Here is an 18,577-nt window from a genome sequence, read left to right as displayed (position 1 = left end):
CCCACACCAGGAGGTGAGATGCCTGGGGGCCCGAGTGCAATGCGTACCCTCCTTAAAGAGGATCTGATTTGCCACGCAAAAGTGTTTCAGCACAGAGTTGCCTCCCACCGATCGTCATCTGTAACCCAAGAATTACATAATGATATAGGGTGTCTCCCCACAAGGGACATGAGCCACTGGTGTGAGAAAGCGTGTTCTCTTGCTGCATGCATCGGATCGCCCGCCCTCCCTAATTTAGGGCTGTTGCGCTTGACCTTGCTATGCCTGCCATGGGGTCGTCTGCTTTGAGGCACGGGCCTGGTAGGAATTTTGTCCATTTGGCAGATTGGCTGGTGTCATTTGGTTTTTGCCTACTGCGTAGCAAATCGTCACAACTTGAAAGGTTGCGGTTAGGCATTGGTTAAAAATTGATTGGTGGAGGGGTAAGGGTTGGCTGTGCCTGCCCCTCCAATGCTGCTGCTGCAAAGGAATTTTGTTAAAGGACTGCAGGGGTTTGCCATACTTTTGTCCGTATCCCTGCTAAGGGGCTAGGGCCGTGCAAGCCCCTGGGAGCATGTGGGGAGGGGTGCCCAGCCCCATTTTCTCCCCAATATTGTTTTCCCTTACTAGCTTTCGCTGGAATCCGGAAGTCAGTTCTGTCCCAGTGCGGGGACAGATAGTCATAACCAATGCCTAAACAACCACTCATATTATGCATTTTAATAAAGTTGTGGCCAAAATTATGCCCAAAACCTTAAACACAAATTTCTGTGTGAATTGTGATTTATTTAGGGGGTGGCTTGGGGACCTCGACACGCAATGGATTTGACTGTCTCCTGAATGGCATGCCCACTGGGTTACAGATGATGTGGCTTCAGTCTAGTGGACTGCCATAGCTGAGTATGGCCGTGAAGTGAGGCAGTGTCACTGCACTTTAGCAGATTATTTTGATGTCGGTGAAGACTGAGGTTCAGTGAAATCACCCATTTTATTTCTTTGCAGAATTACAGGATGGAAACAGTCTCTGGCTCCTGCTGCGGCAAATGCTTGCCATCTGCATGTTCCATACAGCTGAGGAACAGAACTATTATTTCCCTGAAGGTGAGTTGGTTTCACCTAAAACTGGGTCCACTATAACGCCGAGTGAACGCAGTTTGTCTGGAAGAGTCCACATATATTATATATATAGCACATTGATAAGAAAGGGGCTTCTGCAAGAACATTTCCTGCCATTTCAAGCTCTAGATGAAAAGGCAAGAAGTGGTCCAGTTCCTTGTGTCCTGGTGGCAGCAGTAGCAGTAGTACTGTTGTATATTATTTATAGAGTGTCAGCTACATACAGGATAGAGTCCCTTTTGCTTAGACAACTACAGTCATGCCTTGGGATGAATACACTTCATGTTAAGCATTTTCGGGTTCTGCAGTGACCCTGAAGTAACGGAATGCGTTACTTCCGGGTTTCACCGCATGCGCATACACTCAAAATGACGTCACGCGCATGTGCGGAAGCGGCGAAACGCAACCCGCAGACGCGCAATCGTGTGTTACGTTCACTTCAGGATACGAACGGGGCTCCGGAACGGATCCCGTTCGCATCCAGAGGTACCACTGTACTGTAAGGAACTTGCAACAGGAGATGCACAAAAAATGATGGTGATGATTTTATTTATATGCCACCCATCTGACTGGCTGCCCCTAGCCGCTCTGTGCGGCTCCCAACAAAACATTAAAATACAAAAAAACTCAAACATTAAAAACTTCCCTGCAGAGGGATGCCTTCAGGTGTCTTCTAAAAGTCAGATAGATGTTTATTTCCTTGACATCTGATGGGAGGACGTTCCACAAGGCGGGTGCCACTACAGAGAAGGCCCTCTACCAGGTTCCCTATAGCTTTGCTTCTTGCAGTGAGGGAACCGCCAGAAGGCCGTCGGAGCTGGACCTCAGTTTCCGGGCTGAACAATGGGGGTGGAGACGCTCCTTCAGGTTCTTCATATATATCTGTGGATGCCCCCAGATGCTGAGCTACAACTCTCACAGATGGCTCCCCATAAGGTTGTCTTAGGAGTGGTTGTCTCTAGGCCTGAGTGACTGTCTGGCTTTCAGCATCATGAAATAATAATAATATAATAATAATAATAATAATAATAATAATAATAATAATAATTTATTCATAACCTGCCCATCTGGCTGGGTTTCCCCGGCCACTCTGGGTGGCTCCCAATGGAATATTAAAAACACAATGAAACATTGAACATTAAAAACTTCCCTAAACAGGGTTGCCTTCAGATATCTTCTAAAAATCAGATAGTTGTTTAATTCCTTAACATCTGATGGGAGGGCGCCACTACCGAGAAGGCCCTCTGCCTGGTTCCCTGTAGCTTTGCTTCTCGCAGTGAGGGAACCGCCAGAAGGCCGTCAGAGCTGGACCTCAGTTTCCGGGCTGAACAATGGGGGTGGAGACGCTCCTTCAGGTGGACGCTCCCTCTCACTTACAGTCAGAGGGGGAAACTTGAGGGAAGATAGGCAAAAGGTATTGTCTTGCTTGGCTTCTTCCCTTTTGAACATGAACAATAAGGGGCTGGTTTATACATGTTTTCCAGACAAATACACTGTGTATCTGGAGGGAACAGTGGAGCTATCTGTACCCCCACAACATGAATTCTGCTGAACATGTTACGCATGCCATGAGTACACATGGCCAGTTACCACAACACTTCAACCTCCAAAAAATATTCATATTTATATATTAAATTTGTAAACCATCCTAAATCCGAAGATCACAGGGCGGTCCCCACCTTTTGCCATAAGCAGATGACTGGGAGCACATGGGACTGTTCCGCACTCAGCATCTGACGAATAATCCCTGGTTGGTAGAAGTACGAGCTAACCTTGAGACTTTCACCTTGAGAAAAATACAACTTGATGGTGGTAATGGTGACAATAATTTGTATAATTGGAAAATCTGGTTTTTCCCACAGCCCACTGAAATGATCCAAGACGGGTGCGACACCCATTATTGCAAAGTCAACATGAAAGGAGATTTCACCTGGGAGAAGAGAATCACTGCTTGCCCGCCATTTGATACCAACAAGTGTCTGTCTGAAGGAGTAAGTAATGAGCCAAGTGCCCCGTTGAGTAGATCGCACAGTGTGGCGATGATGCTGGTGCCGATTATTATAGCACAATTTGTGTGCCTGCTCCTTTGCAGAGCAACACAAGCTCTCTGCTGCTTTGATTTGCAGAACTGGCCCTGCTACAGGTGCCACATTGTGCATTTGTATGAAATCCGTATTTTAGTGTGACAGCACCCACACTTGGGTCTTCCTGCCTATGGACATCAGGCAGGCCCCTTCATCTGCTGAAACATTTTTTGTTTTTAGATAAGCCAACTCAGATATACAGAATGTTTGCAAGGGTTTTGATTTCTCTTTTGCTTATTGTTAATTTTAATTATGTTCTGAATGTTTTAAATAATATATTTGAGGAGGACTGTCTCCCCCTCCCCCAGTTGATGGGCATTGCCTTAAAAGAAAGTGTGTGTGCATCACATCTTGTGATCATATATACAGGGTAGGGCTTACTTGCCCCCCCCCATTATTTATTGAAGTTGGCACCCATGAAAGAGAATTATTATTATTTTATTCGTACCCCACCCATATGATTGGGTTGCCCCAGCCACTCTGGGTGGCTTCCATATACAATCACATCTTGGGTTACAGATGCTTCAGGTTGCGCGATTTCGGGTTGCGCACCGTGCTGAACCCGGAAGTACCAGAACGGGTTACTTCTGGATTTCGGCACTTGCGCATGCGCAGAAGCACGCCGAATCGTGACCCACGCGTGCGCAGATGCGTGGGTCGCGGGTTGCGAACTTGCCTCCCGCATGGATCACGTTTGCAACCCGAGCATCCACTGTACTTTAAAATATTTTAAATGAGATGTGTTCTCTTTTTAGGGCAAAGTCGCAAACCTTGACAACACATGCTGCAAAACATGTAAGTAGCTGTTTTGGTAGCTGCATATCTTTTATTTATTTTTACATTTGTGTTTCCCCCCAAAGAGCTTAAGGTGGCATACTTAGTTCCCATTTGCCGACTTGAGCCTCACAGAAATTCTGTGAGGTAGGTAGTCCGGCATGTTTCATGGCTTCCTTAGGGTTTGAACCCTGGTCTCCCAGGTCTTAGTCCAACACTCAAACCGCTACACCTCACTGAATCACTTGCCTCGATTCCATTTTGTCTGTATTGGATGTGACTGGACTGCAGGATTCTTTCTGACACAGAGATATAGAACCCTGAGATGCAGGTATCCCCCATTTTTGGAAGCTTTCAAAAATGTATCTAGTACTTATTGGAGATGTGGAGTAGAAACTGGTACTATGTTCCACATGTGGTGGCGATGTAAAAAAAATTAGATCTTCTGAGATGACATCTATATAGAACTTTTAAAAAAGTTTAGGGTTTCATTTTTAGAAAAGACCAGAAGCATTTCTACTCAGAATTACAGGTTCAGACATTCCTAAAAATGTAAAAGAAGTTTTTTTTTATACGCCACAGTCACAGCGAGAATCTGAATAGCGACTAAATGGAAAAGTGATAAAATCCCTTCCAGGTCAGAATGGTTACAAATACTAGCCAAATATGCAGAGCTAGCCCAACTATCTGAAAAAAGAAATGAAAGCTAAGTCAAAACAAGTATTTATTGCAAAATGGGAGGTTTTCAAATCATATCTTAAGATCAATTGTTGTAGTATGAACTCGGTCGCAACCTTTGAATAACTAAGTAAGAAACAAGGATATAAGAGAATAATACTTTAATATAAAATGAACAGATAGATTTATGCAAGAAGTTTGTAAATATTAAAAGAAGCATGGAGAAGACGGGAAGTTAAATGTACCTTAAGAAAATTTACCGTCAAAACAGATGATTTTATCCTTTTGTTTATTTTGTATTTGGTGTAACAAGTGACGTAGATGTATGGTTTTTCTTTTTGATTTTTGCTGGTGTTTACAACAAAGCATAAAAAAGAGATGCACAATGGTCAATGACTCCTGCAGAAAAAAATGCATGCAAGAAAGTTCCTTCCTCAGAGGTTTTGTTTTTGCTTTTGGTTTTAATTGCCTCCTCTAAAGCATAAACCTTTTGAGCTGTAAAAGTATGATTCTCACTGCCAGAAGTTTAGGAAACACTATATTTCTTAAAGTGGAGACTTTACCCTGATTTTCTTCTTTTGCCTGGATCAGTCTCCAAAACTAATTCTTCAACATGACCTCAAATAAAGGCGTCAGTTGTCAAGTTATATGGTGGATAATTATAGAATTTGTTTATCCCTGAAAACTATCCCTCCTTTGAAGGTCAAAATGTCAGCACCTCTTCACCCTTCATTCTCTCTCCTCTTACTTTTTGTTCTGTTCATGTGCCAATAAATAAAAGATGGCCATCCCTATGCAGCCACAGTTAACTGCTGTAACAAAACCCCAGTTTGAGGAATTTATTCCAAGATCATTTCTTGCCGTTGCCTGTCCATATATCAGCAAGTTCCAGTTTTAAGAAATAAAAGTCACTGGAGCTCTTGAGATAATAGACTCTCACTGTAAAGTGCTCACAGGTTAATTTAATTAAGAGGGGTTTGGTTTTTTTATCTGCACTGTGACTATTACTGAAAATAGCCAATTAACCATTGCATAAAACAGATGTGAATGTAATACTGAAAAGGCTCAAAGACAACTTTAAAGAAACACTGCAGAAAATGAACAGCAAAGCAAGTAAAATTTAAAAAGCCTCCTAACAGTGTAATCTGCCAGTTCTGGCTTTCATCTGCTAATGGAAAGCTTTTTATAGGATGATGCTGGATATGTTGGAAAGTCCGAACATTGACCAATATCAGTTTTCTGATTGGATTTTCTACTAATTCAAGATTGAGGGAATCCAGTGAAAATTCCAATGAACATTATAGAGGCCCAGAAGTTGCTTTTAGGACCAACATGTCAGTTCTAGGGCTAAGTCAAAACTGCCTGCCTCTTTTCATGTTGGTTTCTGCAAACGTTGAAAAGGACCGCCTCTTTATAGCCATTTTTGGCACTTGTGAACACATCTGCATGGTCTCAATGATATTCTTGTATTTCCTAACACTGACACTTAAAACCACATAGGAAGCCACTGCCAAACGACAGGATTAAATGACAGCTTGGGCAAATGAGTCTTATAATGGCAATGAGAGCAGACAAAATGAAGGAAAATGGCAACAAGAAGGAGCAGCAGCCAAGGGGCACCAAATCACAGTCCAAGTTCAAGGTGCCATGAATCACATGCCACTCTTTCGCCACACCTTATCATGTACCAGTTTTGGCATGAAGATCCTGTTGTTGTTGTTGTTGTTTCGTCGTTTTGTCGTGTCCAACTCTTCGTGACCCCATGGACCAGAGCACGCCAGGCATTCCTGTCTTCCACTGCCTCCCGCAGTTTTGTCAAACTCATGCTGGTAGCTTTGAGAACACTGTCCAACCATCTCGTCCTCTGTCGTCCCCTTCTCCTTGTGTCCTCCATCTTTCCCAACATCAGGGTCTTTTCCAGGGAGTCTTCTCTTCTCATGAGTTGGCCAAAGTATTGGAGTCTCAGCTTCAGGATCTGTCCTTCCAGTGAGCACTCAGGGAAGGAGTTTCCTTCAGAATGGATAGGTTTGATCTTCTTGCAGTCCATGGGACTCTCAAGAGTCTCCTCCAGCACCAGAATTCAAAAGCATCAATTCTTCGACGATCAGCTTTCTTTATGGTCCAGCTCTCACTTCCATACATTACTACTGGGAAAACCATGAAGATCCTAGACTGTATTAAACCAGAGTTCCCAAGTTCAGACATAAAAAGAGTTTGTGGCTGGTTAACTGAGACTGAGCCATTGTTCCTTGGTATGGAAATAACAGGGAATTCTTGCTTAATACAAGCCAGGAACGTCACAGTGAAGTTGGCCATCAGCAGGAGGAAGAAGGGACAATGGAGGAGAACGCAGCTCTGACACTCATTTAAAAAACCCACACCTTTCAAAGTGAATACATTTAGCACAACCTTGTTGTTGTTGTTTAGTCGTTTAGTCGTGTGCGATAACGCTGCTTCATGCATTTGCCAGTGCCTTTGCAGAACCCATTTTAAGAACCTCTTATCTGGTGACAGTCATAGTGATGTAAAAGGGTAACATTGCTATTACAGATAAGATTTCTTGTACTGGTCGTGCCCAGTTGACAAATTCAGTAGCAAACTATATTTTTGTTTAGCATTTTATTTATTTATTAACATTCTTATATTGCATCGGTAAACATTGTCATATTACACTACAGGACTTACTATAATATAATTTCCAACATTTATACAAAAATTATATACAAATTTTATATACCTAAAAAGAAAATGAAACAAACCAACAAAAAAACAAAGAAAAAAAACCCATTTTCCCCTAAAAAATCATATACATACCAACACACTAGACTTCCTGTCTTTCCCGTTGTATATTCCTTTTTTACAAATGAATTTCTTATTATTGTATATTTCTTTACATATTATCTAATACATTCCTATATCAAGATGTGCTCTTAGTCTTATTTCTCAACTCAGTCTCACTCCAACGTCAATCAAACGCCAGCATAGATAGCGAACCTTTACTGTATTTTTGAACGTATGTTTTATATCTATCCCACTTTTCCATAAATTTTTGTTTTGAATTGCCACTCAGGGTATTTGTTAACTGTGCCATTTCAGCAAATTCTTGTAGCTTGTAATGCCAGTCCGTTATTGTTGGGGTTATTTTAAATGCAAGACTAGAAATAACTGAAAAAATTCTCGGTTTATTTGGGTACTCATCACTACGAGTGGATGAGTATGTATTTTAGTTCTCTAAGTATTTTCCCATCTTAAATTCAGTTCTTCACATTTCTGCAGCAATATGTGGTTTTTCAAAAATAAAAAAAATCCCCATTAAATTGCATTTAATGCAATTTTCTCCTAGCAAATATATTTTTGTATGCTGGTTTAATTAATATGCACATTTTTGTAAGCAATTTCCACAAATAAAATACATTTCATGTGTTATTTTTGCTGATACATTACTGTATATATTACTGTAATAATACATGTATATTTGTACGCATTGCTTAGTTGGAGAGTTGCATTGCAAAATTCAGATAAGTGCAAATTTTGAAGGATAGGTGTATTTTGGTTTACATATTGGTTTGAGAAATATAAGTTAAGTAGTTTCTTATTAAAATGCAAACAAAATCAAATTTTCAATTCATTTGCCACATGCATTCTAGGTCATCTTTTAAAATTCATTTTACGAACGCCAGCTACTATGGCCACATAGCTTAGTATATTGAGCCCTAAATCTCCATTTCTAAATCCCTGTCTTAAAGTTTTTTACAACTAGGCTTGCCATATGTCAGGAAAATTCCTGACATGTCCTGGTTTTCAGTGTAAAAATGGCGCTGGGGGAATTTTGCCGAATTGGCAAAATGTCAGGGAAAACCCAAATGTATGGCAACACAATGGGAAAAGCTGCGGAAACAGCTCAAAAAGCTTCAAATCTCTATTTTTGGGTTAGGTCTTCTTTTAAAAAAGTCAACAACTTTGCAGCTGTCAGGAATTTTACTTTTTGAAATATGGCAACCCTATTTTATTTACAGCAAACTGTACTGATGCGGCAGCAACTAACCCTCCATTTCAAAACATACTTACATACAGAGCACATTACTGAAAGAGCATGAACAAATACTTATATGTATACTCAGACGTCTATGGTCTTTATGCAGCCAGAATCTCCTTTTATAGACAATTCATAACGTTACCCATCCAGTTCATATTTTGATTTAAGCCCCTGGAGGATTTTGTATTCAGAGTCTACATCCAATATAGTTCTTTCTGCAGGAATTTCTGATGGAATTGTAATCCTTTGGCACGGACCTTTTCCAGGCAGAAAAATTTAGGTCTTCCTGAATACATCCATATTCTGGAAAAGGCTGGATAATGGGAGCTTGTATTCTGTGGTTCCTAATGCAGCTTTAATGGTCACAGATGCGAACCTTGATGGATCTCACTGTTGTTCCCACATAGATCTCATTACAGAGGCACAGAATAGCACACACCGCTCCTTTTGCATTACAGTTATAAAACCGTTTGTATGTATACTGTTTGTTGTCAGTAGGGTTCAAAAACCTTTTCCCCACAAGGCAATTAATTGTATACAGAAATCAGCCTCCAATTTCTTCTGCTAGCAATGTCTCTAAAGTTCTGTTCACATCTTCATGAGAACATGGGGCCAGCTTAACACTTTATAGGTTGATTGTTTTATTGATTTGTCAATCACGTCTCTGATTTTCCTAGTATATCATTCATATATGAAAGGGATCACAATTCTTTTTGGTTTTTTGTGGATTATCAGGTTCTATTCAGTTAGTAAAGCCCATCCTTTGTCAGCTGATTGAAATATCACATAATATTTAGGATTAGACAATGCTCTACCATTAATTTGTGCTATGCACACACGACAGTTTTTTCAAAGTTCACGATGCCTGAATAGTGGGGTTTTTGTGCATGGATTGAATGTAAACCTTGGTCTAAATAGTGCAGTTCTATCCTGGAGTGGTACAACTTCCTCTATTAAATGAATCTGCATTATTTTTTTACATTTCTGATTATAATGCAACCATAGAATGCATCAGTATAATTGGCTATGGTTGTTGTTGTTTAGTCGTTTAGTCATGTCCGACTCTTCGTGACCCCATGGACCAGAGCACGCCAGGCACTCCTGTCTTCCACTGCCTCCCGCAGTTTGGTCAAACTCATGCTGATAGCTTCGAGAACACTATCCAACCATCCCGTCCTCTGTTGTCCCCTTCTCCTTGTGCCCTCCATCTTTCCCAACATCAGGGTCTTTTCCAGGGAGTCTTCTCTTCTCATGAGGTGGCCAAAGTATTGGAGCTTCAGCTTCATGATCTGTCCTTCCAGTGAGCACTCAGGGCTGATTTCCTTAAGAATGGATAGGTTTGATCTTCTTGCAGTCTCCTCCAGCACCATAATTCAAAAGCATCATTGGCTATTGGCCAATTGGCTATTATGATGGACCAAAAGAAGGCAGTTGGAATTATTAGAATATTCACAAAACAAAACAAAGCAGTCCCGATTGAGCTTCTGATTCAGATAGCCATAGATTTGAGTCTCCTGGACACTACCAAGATTTATCAGAGCTCAGGACACAGAAGGAAAGAAGCCATCAGACCTGTGAGGCCCACAGCTGCATGTCTGCATGGGTCCCAGAGAGCACATGTGTTAGTGAGGATGGACAATATGCATGCTAAAGCCCACACATGTCAATGGCATGTGTGATGCTCCTGTAGATTGGCTGTAGTGCCTTGTGGCACACAGCTTTATTACTGGCGGTAGTTATTAAAGCAGTGACAGCCTTATTGCCACCTCATGGAGAAAAACTGCTCATGGGATATGCAGCACATGCTTTGGTCATGTCAATCCACCCATAGAACCCAACAATATTTACCCTGTCAATCTCTGCCCACTTGTGTCACAGAAGATGGCTTACTGTTTTGGTATGCAGTATAGGGTGGAGCCACTGAGCCTCTCGGGCTTGCTGATCAGGAGGTCGGTGGTTCGAATCCCCGCGGCGGGGTGAGCTCCCGTTGCTCAATCCCAGCTCCTGCCAACCTAGCAGTTCGAAAGCACGTCAAAGTGCAAGTAGCTAAATAGGTACCGCTCCGGCAGGAAGGTAAACAGCGTTTCCGTGTGCTGCTCTGGTGTTGGTGTTCTGTTGTGCCAGAAGTGGCTTAGTCATGCTGGCCACATGACGCAGAAAAACTGTCTGCAGAAGCGGACAAACGCCGGCTTCCTCGGCCTGTAAAGCGAGATGAGCACCGCAACACCAGAGTCGTCTGCGACTGGACTTAACTGTCAGGGGTCCTTTACCTTTACCTTTTTATAGAATGGTAGGATGCATGCCTCTTTCTTACAGATGCTACCACTGCATTTTTCCTTCCTCTTTAGGTGTAGAGCCAGAATGCAAGCAAATCACAGGCAGACTGGAATATGTGAAAGTGGGTGACTGTGTGAATGAAAGCCAGCTGAATATCCACTACTGTGAGGTAATCTACCCTTACCCATTTTGTGAACTCTGGGTGAGCAAAGTTGGAGGAGATATTTCTGTAGACAATCTATGGCATGTCCTAGCATCAACTCACAAAGAGCAGGCTGCAGGAATGCATGTTTCTTCCTTTCTGGAACAGTATTTTCTGTCTGTGTACACATTGCCAGCCTAAAACACACCCAGATCATCCTGTTTCTCAATTTGGATCAAAGTTGATTTGGCTGGGAGTGGAGAAGCATCAAAATAGACAATAACAGAATTGATCCAGGCAAGATATGGGTTGTGGCTAAAAATGTGCACTGCTCCCAAACCACCAGTAGGAGCACATTGGGTACAGAGTAAACAGGAATGTGTACACAGCGTCAGTCAGTCTCCCTGTTTCTGCCCAGCCTGAGTTGCATCATAAGCAGCAACTTAAAATCTTCTAAGGAAAGAAGGCTTGCTAAGTGTGGGCATATAGTCAGGGACAAACTACACACGAGGCCCGACAACAAAGCCCTGATGGCCACTTTGCATAAAGAAAAGCAACTCTGGGGGTTTATTTTTCAGTATAAACACCATGCGTGGGGAAGGGAGCAATGACTGTAGTGGAAGGATGGCCAATAGGGAAAGTATTAATCATCTCTTCTCCTGCCACTTACCCAATTCCAAAGCTCGTTTCCATTTTTGAATGGCCATTGGGGTTTACATTTATATTAGGCCTCCCTTCTGTGTCTCTAGATTGGAGCCAATTCAACTATCTTTACCAGACATTGGCAAACTCGGCCCTCCAGATGTTTTGAGACTACAGTTCCCATCGTCCCTGACCACTGGTCCTGTTCTCTAGGGATGATGGGAGTTGTAGTCCCAAAACATCTGGAGGGCCGAGTTTGCCTATGTCTGATCTTTACTCTTTCCTTCATAGTTCTGGGATGAGGGTGAGGTAGCAGTCAATGTAACTCTGTGCTGCCAGCCAAGAGCCTTTTTAACCAGAGATTCAAAAGATTTCACCTGCGGAGGGACTGTCTGAACGCAAAACATTTACTTCCCCAATGGTCTATAATACTTTGTGAACATTGTTTATACATAAAAATGTTCTGTGTATCGTGAGGCTTTTATAGCAATAAATATCTACTCAATAAAGGAATAGAATGGGAAGCATCCAGGCAATGTTTAGAAACTCTTGAGTCCAATTAGAGGCCTGTCAGTCTCCATGTTAATGACCGAAGCTTTTCCAAGAAGTTGTTGGCAAGGCTATTACAGCTGAACACTGATGCTCCTTTCTGTGTTAGTGGGCATGATGTCATGTTAAGTCATGGTTAAGGCAAATAAGGTGGAATTTTTGTTTAGGAGGAGTGTAGATACTGCAGCCAGAGTCCAATTTGCAAACCATGGTTTATAGAGAGCTGGCCTTCTGTCTGCACCTGACCTTTTACAAAACTAATTTCCCAGAGACTGTAGGAGCAATTGTCATGGCAGAACATTTTACTCTGGAAATAGTGTGGCAAGAATAAAATCTTTCTAATTTCACTTTCAGGGCAAATGCACAAGCAGAGCCATTTATAACATTACACTGAACAGCATTGAAGATCGGTGCACCTGTTGTTCGGCTACAGCGACAGAGTCCATGCAAGTGCCCCTCCGCTGTGCCAATGGCTCCATCGTACAGCATGAAGTCTTTAGCGCCAGACAGTGTGAATGTCTCTCTCGGAAATGCAAGCCATAAATATCTCTGGGAGCTAATGTGATTTTTTTTTTTTTTGTACCCAGCTGCCAAGAAATTTACAATCCAATTCTAATTTTCTTTGTGTATTTTGTATTTTGATACCGTTCTTCTAGCCAAGGCATTCATTGTAACATACCAAGCAATAAACTCTGAACTCATTTAGCCACATATTTGGGATATTTTGCTTTCTGAATCTTGCAGTGTTCCTTATACGGGGTGGTGGTATGGACAACTGTCAGTTCTAAAATCTAGACAATTCACATAGCTACTCTGGGTTAAAAATTAAGGTCTCTGATCTATGTTTCTGCTGTTCCCACTGAATGAAGAGCACTGAAGTCAGGATCCATTGACTTATAGGCCAGTGGGTTTTGCTGATGGGTGAACTGCCATCCCAAACTTTCAACCGAGAATTGTTTGCTCTCCAAGAACATTCATGTAAGAACCCAACTCTCTCCCTGCAAGAGTTTTCTTCCAGGTAATATGAGCCCAGAAACTCTTTCCGTCAGTCCTCCCAGCGCTGTCTTTAGCATATGCGCCGCCAGGGTTCAAAGATCCACCCAGCGCCCCCAAATTTAGTTTAGCCCCCAAATTAACTTTTATTATGCTTATTTCAGACACCACGCTTACGCCTTGTTTGTTTACGAAAGAAGGGGGGGAAATAAACAAACTTTTTATTTCGCCCTGACCCCACTGCCGCGTAGCAGTGCAGCTCAATACAATACGTAACATAATATTTTGATGTAAGAGTTAATTTTGCGTGCATCGCTGAGTCAAACGCCGCTGTTGTGAATGACAAGCCTGGTGCAGCGCGTCTTTGGTAAATGAGCGCACAAAGTCGAATGCCCTCTAGTGAAACAGTAAGTATACATTTCGGTAATACTTGGGTATATATGTATTTTGTTTTTCTAGCTTGATCAAAATTATTATTTCATAACAGGTAGATAGTTAAGAGCTTAGGCGGCTTCAGCAGTGGGCGCCTAGCGCCCCCCAGAATTCGGCGCCCGGGTGCCCCACACACCTTGCACCCTTAGGTAAAGTCGGCCCTGGTCTCAGCCACTGAGAATCAAGACTGCTCTTGTAAACATAGCCCAGTCCCGGGTTCTGCTTTGGGTGACACTGGAAAGAGATGGAACATTGGGAACTGGTTTTTACATATACTATATATTTTGGAAAGTGATTTGTCTGTCCATCCATCTCTTTATTCTCCATAGGTTAGGCCAGCTCTTGAGAGATCACAGCTAAATTTGGTCGAATGCCCTTTAGTGAAACACCTAGGTATATATGTATTTTGTTTTTCTAGCTTGATCAAAATTATTTATTATTTCATAACAGGTAGATTAGCGCGGGTGGCGCTGTGGGTAAAACCTCAGCGCCTAGGGCTCGCCTTTCGGTCCCAGCTCCTGCCCACCTAGCAGTTCGAAAGCACCCTTAAGTGCAAGTAGATAAATAGGTACCGCTTTATAGCGGGAAGGTAAACGGCGTTTCCATGTGCTGCGCTGGTGCCGGCTCGCCAGAGCAGCTTTGTCACGCTGGCCATGTTACCCGGAAGTGTCTCTGGACAGCGCTGGCCCCCGGCCTCTTAAGTGAGATGGGCGCACAATCCTAGAGTCGGACACGACTGGCCCGTACGGGCAGGGGTACCTTTACCTTTACCTTTAACAGGTAGATAGCTTAGGCGGCTTCAGCGGTGGGCACCTGGCGCCCCTCAGAATTTGGCGCCCGGGTGCCCCACATCGCTTGCACCCCCAGGTAAAGATGGCCCTGAATCCTCCCATTAGTCCCTTTCCTGAAACTTGTGAATGGGGGGGGGACACAATGGATTGAGGAGGGGGCATTACCTGCAGCAACGGAGACAGATGCCTGAACTTGAGGCAGTTTTCTGAACTAGAGAAGTTTAGCTCTTGACTTCACAGAGACAAAATCCAAATTCTATTTGCATCACAAATGAAATAATAACGTTTCCTGTCCTAATCTTCTCAGAGCCCACCTAAGTCATCGCTGCCTTAAAAAACCCGAATCCTTATGTTATATTCATTTTCACTGATTGTCAGCTGCCTCAGAGTCCTACTGTCAGGCAGAAAGACAGGATATAAACATTTGAAGAAAAGACATAATAGAGTACATTTTGAAAATTAATAAATTCCGTGTTCTCCCCCTACTCAGTGTTCACACAACATTGCTGATAATGATGGCAAATGCTGAAGAGCCAATGATTCATTAAAGTCCCTGCAAGGTATACCTGCCTCACCCAGTCTTTCAATAATGAGGATGTATCCTGTTCAATTGAATGCGTCTCTTGTAAATAAGCTATGTCAGCTCCCATCATTTTAAAATATGTTAAAATTAGCTTTTGTTTCTTGGATTCTCACAGCCCTTTAACATCGACTAACTGTCTTCAAAATAGTTTTAACTCCTTTATCAATGTTCTTCCATTATTTCTTCATTTAACAATTTAACCTTATAGACTAAGATTCAGTTTTAATATTTTCTACATTCAAACCTTTATTATAATCCCTAAAAAGTCTAAGCTCAAGAATTACGCAGTCACTAAACTTGTCATATGAATTTGATTCTATTAAGTATATGTGTGCTCTATTTCCCAAATTGAGAATAAGTCTTAAACAATAAAATATTTTTTAAAAAATGCTCGTGTGAATTAAGAAAAAAAGAAAAAAAGGTAGTAATATTTCAAAAAGTAAAAATTAAAAGTAAATAAAGCAGAAAGAGAAAAAGAAAGACAAAAGGAGAACTTTAAAAAAAAAACTTTCTACTTGAATCAGGCTTATGAAATCCCTCTATTCTTGACAATGGAATTAGAACTCATTAAAAAAAATTAAAAAGCAAAAAATAATCATGGTAAAAAGAGAAAAAGGGGATGGAGAAAAGAGAAATAGGAAAAAGAGGGAAAGAAAAGCCATTTAAAAATATTTTGCAGGTGTCCAAATAAAATGACGAAGAAGTGAGCCTAACAATTTACATTCATGGCAAGAAAGAGAGGGGTGGGGGAAAATCCTTCACTATAAATGCCTCACTAATACTGCATTAGTTTGGCTGAGTTCTGCGTATTGTTATATGGACGATTTAGCTGAGTGTTATCTGCTTCTTGGCGATATGCCCAGAACAAGGAAAAGAAAGTTAAAAGAAGAAGAAGAAGAAGAAGAAGAAGAAGAAGAAGAAGAAGAAGAAGAAGAAGAAGATGATTGTGGACCAAAAAAAATTAGAATCATGTCTCACTTTTCAGGGCGAAGAAACTGAAGTATCACAATGCTGGAGGGAGATGAAGAATAGGAATTACAGTGACCTGGTCTATTTCAAGTGGGAAAACTTCCCCCAAAGATAAAAGTTTTTTTAAGGAGGTTCACCATAAACACAGAGAGGTTTTCTTGATACGGAATTTTTCTAATGTCAATTATATGAAGATCGCGTCTATGCATCTGGCTTATAAGGAATGTTGTCCTCTTGTCCACAATGTTGTAACTTGCCCTAGAAATCGTCTCTTGGAAAGTCAGGTGTTTTTCAGAAGAACCGACTTCTTCATTTGTTTGTTTTGAATCTTTTATCCCAGAAACGTCTGCTTTAAATGGGCAGCACCTTGAAGAACGGAGATGTTATCCCTAATGGTTCTTAAGTTCTCTTCAAAAGATGAAGCTGACCCAAGTTCTCTTTGAGGACATCTGAAGAAGTTGTCTCCAGGGCCATGTTCCCCTGCTCAGCCAAGACTGATTGATTGCAAATTGAGGAGGGTGAGACACAGGCAGAAGCAGCAGATGGTCTTTTAGGGGACATCTTGTTAAGGGGATAGAAATCTAAGATAAGAAATTTCTTAAATCCATGTTAAAGTCCAAGCAGACCAATAATTTGGCTACTTACGAGCTGATTTTTGCAGAGAGCGAAGAAGGGAGCTGTTCACAGCGCCATTTTCAAAACTTAGGTCTTTTGTAGCAAGATGCAGAGAATGTTAACATGGTAGCTTGCCAAAGAGGCAATTTCTGCCCTACCCTCTGCTGCCCTTCAGATCTACCTCTGGAAGACCAGAGGGTGAGACTTCAGTTGCCAGCTCAAGCTGAGCTGCTCATCCGTCAGGTACAAAATGGTGACACCGCCACTAGCAGGCTACTCTTGGTGGTCCCCCTGTGTTCCAGATGAAGCACAACACCCATTAGGGATGCGGGTGGCGCTGTGGGTTAAACCACAGAGCCTAGGACGTGCCAATCAGAAGGTCGGCGGTTCAGATCCCCGTGATGGGGTGAGCTCCCGTTGCTCGGTCCCAGCTCCTGCCAACCTAGCAGTTCAAAAGCACGCAAAAAGTGCAAGTAGATAAATAGGTACCACTCCGGGGGGAAGGTAAATGGCGTTTCCGTGCGCAGCTCTGGTTTCACCAGAAGTGGCTTAGTCATGCTGGCTACATGACCCAGAAAAACTGTCTGCAGAAGCGGACAAACGCCGGCTCCCTTGGCCAATAAAGCGAGATGAGCGCCACAACCCCAGAGTCATCTATGACTGGACCTAACGGTCAGGGGTCCTTTACCTTTACCTTTAAACATTCATTAAGCCACCCTCATCAAGACACCGCTGCTATCATAGCTGAAAAGGAAAACATTCACTCTCTCACCTGCAGCGGGGAGCTTTCCCACCAGAGGGCACCCTTCCTCATTAACACTAAGCAGGAAGTATTCCTGGCTGCTATTTTTTTTTTACATTGCACTGCTAAATATTTAGTTTAGCATTTTGATACTGACTTTTTAAGTTGTGTTTGTATTATAGACTTGAATGTATGCTTTTATTTTGTAAACTGCTTAAAGATTTTAACATAAAACAGTTGATTGGGTAGATAAATGAGCGGGCACCTAAGCCTGATAATTCGAAATCAACCCTAGCTTTCAGTTAATATGAATAACTTCATAGAAGGAATAACTTTCAGAAGCTTTCAGTTAATATGAATAACTTCCAAAGAAGGAGAGTCCACAACCTCTCAGGGGAGGCTTGCGGCTGATGCTTGGGGTTCTTCAACCCTTTGTATTCTTACAAACAAATATAAGCATTCTATACTTGATGCTCATAGACCCACATTTTGTTAAACTGAGACACACATACAAACATGTGTATGTGTATACACACCCACATCCCATTGTGAACCAGTGCTCAGACCTTGCCAATAGTAGCCTGTCAAATAATGGCCTTGAGCCAGGATCTTCTGCCCAGGGGATGTGAGTACCCTTTCCCCAATCCAAGCCAGTGTGGGTATTGTTTAGAGCAGGGGTCAGCAAGGTTTACCTCACCTGGGTCGGTTCACTCTAGTGGAGATCCCTCTACAGGCCGGATTGCATGCGCACGCTCGATTTCCGGCGTCTGCGCATGCACGGAAGAGATTTCTGGCGCTGCACCAGTTTAGCGCAAGGGGCAGGGACTCTCCAAACGAGCGGCTTGGTTCGGGGGCAGCTCGTGGGCCGGTTAAACGACCCCCGTGGGCTGCTTGAGCCCATGGGCCTTAGGTTCCCTACCCCTGGTTTAGAGTGAGTTGGGGGTTGGAGGAAAGCCTCCTTGCAGCCTGCAGATTGCAGACTTCAACCTTGAGAGTGACAGCACAGATTTTCCAGATGAAGAACCTGAATTAGCCCATTAATTGCCCAATGGTGTCCACTCATCAAGAAGCTCCCAACAGAGAAGACCATGGGTTTCCAAGAACATCCAGCAGCATCCCAGAAGACAGTTTCCATAGCTGTTAATGCCATTTGTTTTCCTGCTGCAGCTCTGACT

At 42.4% G+C, this 18,577-nt stretch overlaps 1 protein-coding gene across 1 annotated transcript in view; it reads left to right on the top strand.

Annotated features, from left to right (window-relative positions):
• The window catches only part of VWF (von Willebrand factor), a 165,245-nt gene extending 152,257 nt beyond the window's left edge, over positions 1-12,988 (top strand). Inside the window, exons 48-52 of the mRNA XM_083615379.1 lie at positions 982-1,080; positions 2,958-3,086; positions 3,935-3,974; positions 11,016-11,113; positions 12,632-12,988. Coding sequence (XP_083471505.1) covers positions 982-1,080; positions 2,958-3,086; positions 3,935-3,974; positions 11,016-11,113; positions 12,632-12,820 — 555 coding nt within the window. The 3' untranslated portion in view covers positions 12,821-12,988. The remainder of the gene's footprint in view (positions 1-981; positions 1,081-2,957; positions 3,087-3,934; positions 3,975-11,015; positions 11,114-12,631) is intronic.
• The last annotated feature ends 5,589 nt before the right edge of the window (positions 12,989-18,577 follow it).

The sequence above is a fragment of the Podarcis filfolensis genome, assembly GCF_964270895.1.
Source record: "Podarcis filfolensis genome assembly, chromosome: 5".
NCBI classification, from domain to species: domain Eukaryota; kingdom Metazoa; phylum Chordata; class Lepidosauria; order Squamata; family Lacertidae; genus Podarcis; species Podarcis filfolensis.
This window is presented reverse-complemented; position numbering and strand designations above follow the sequence as displayed.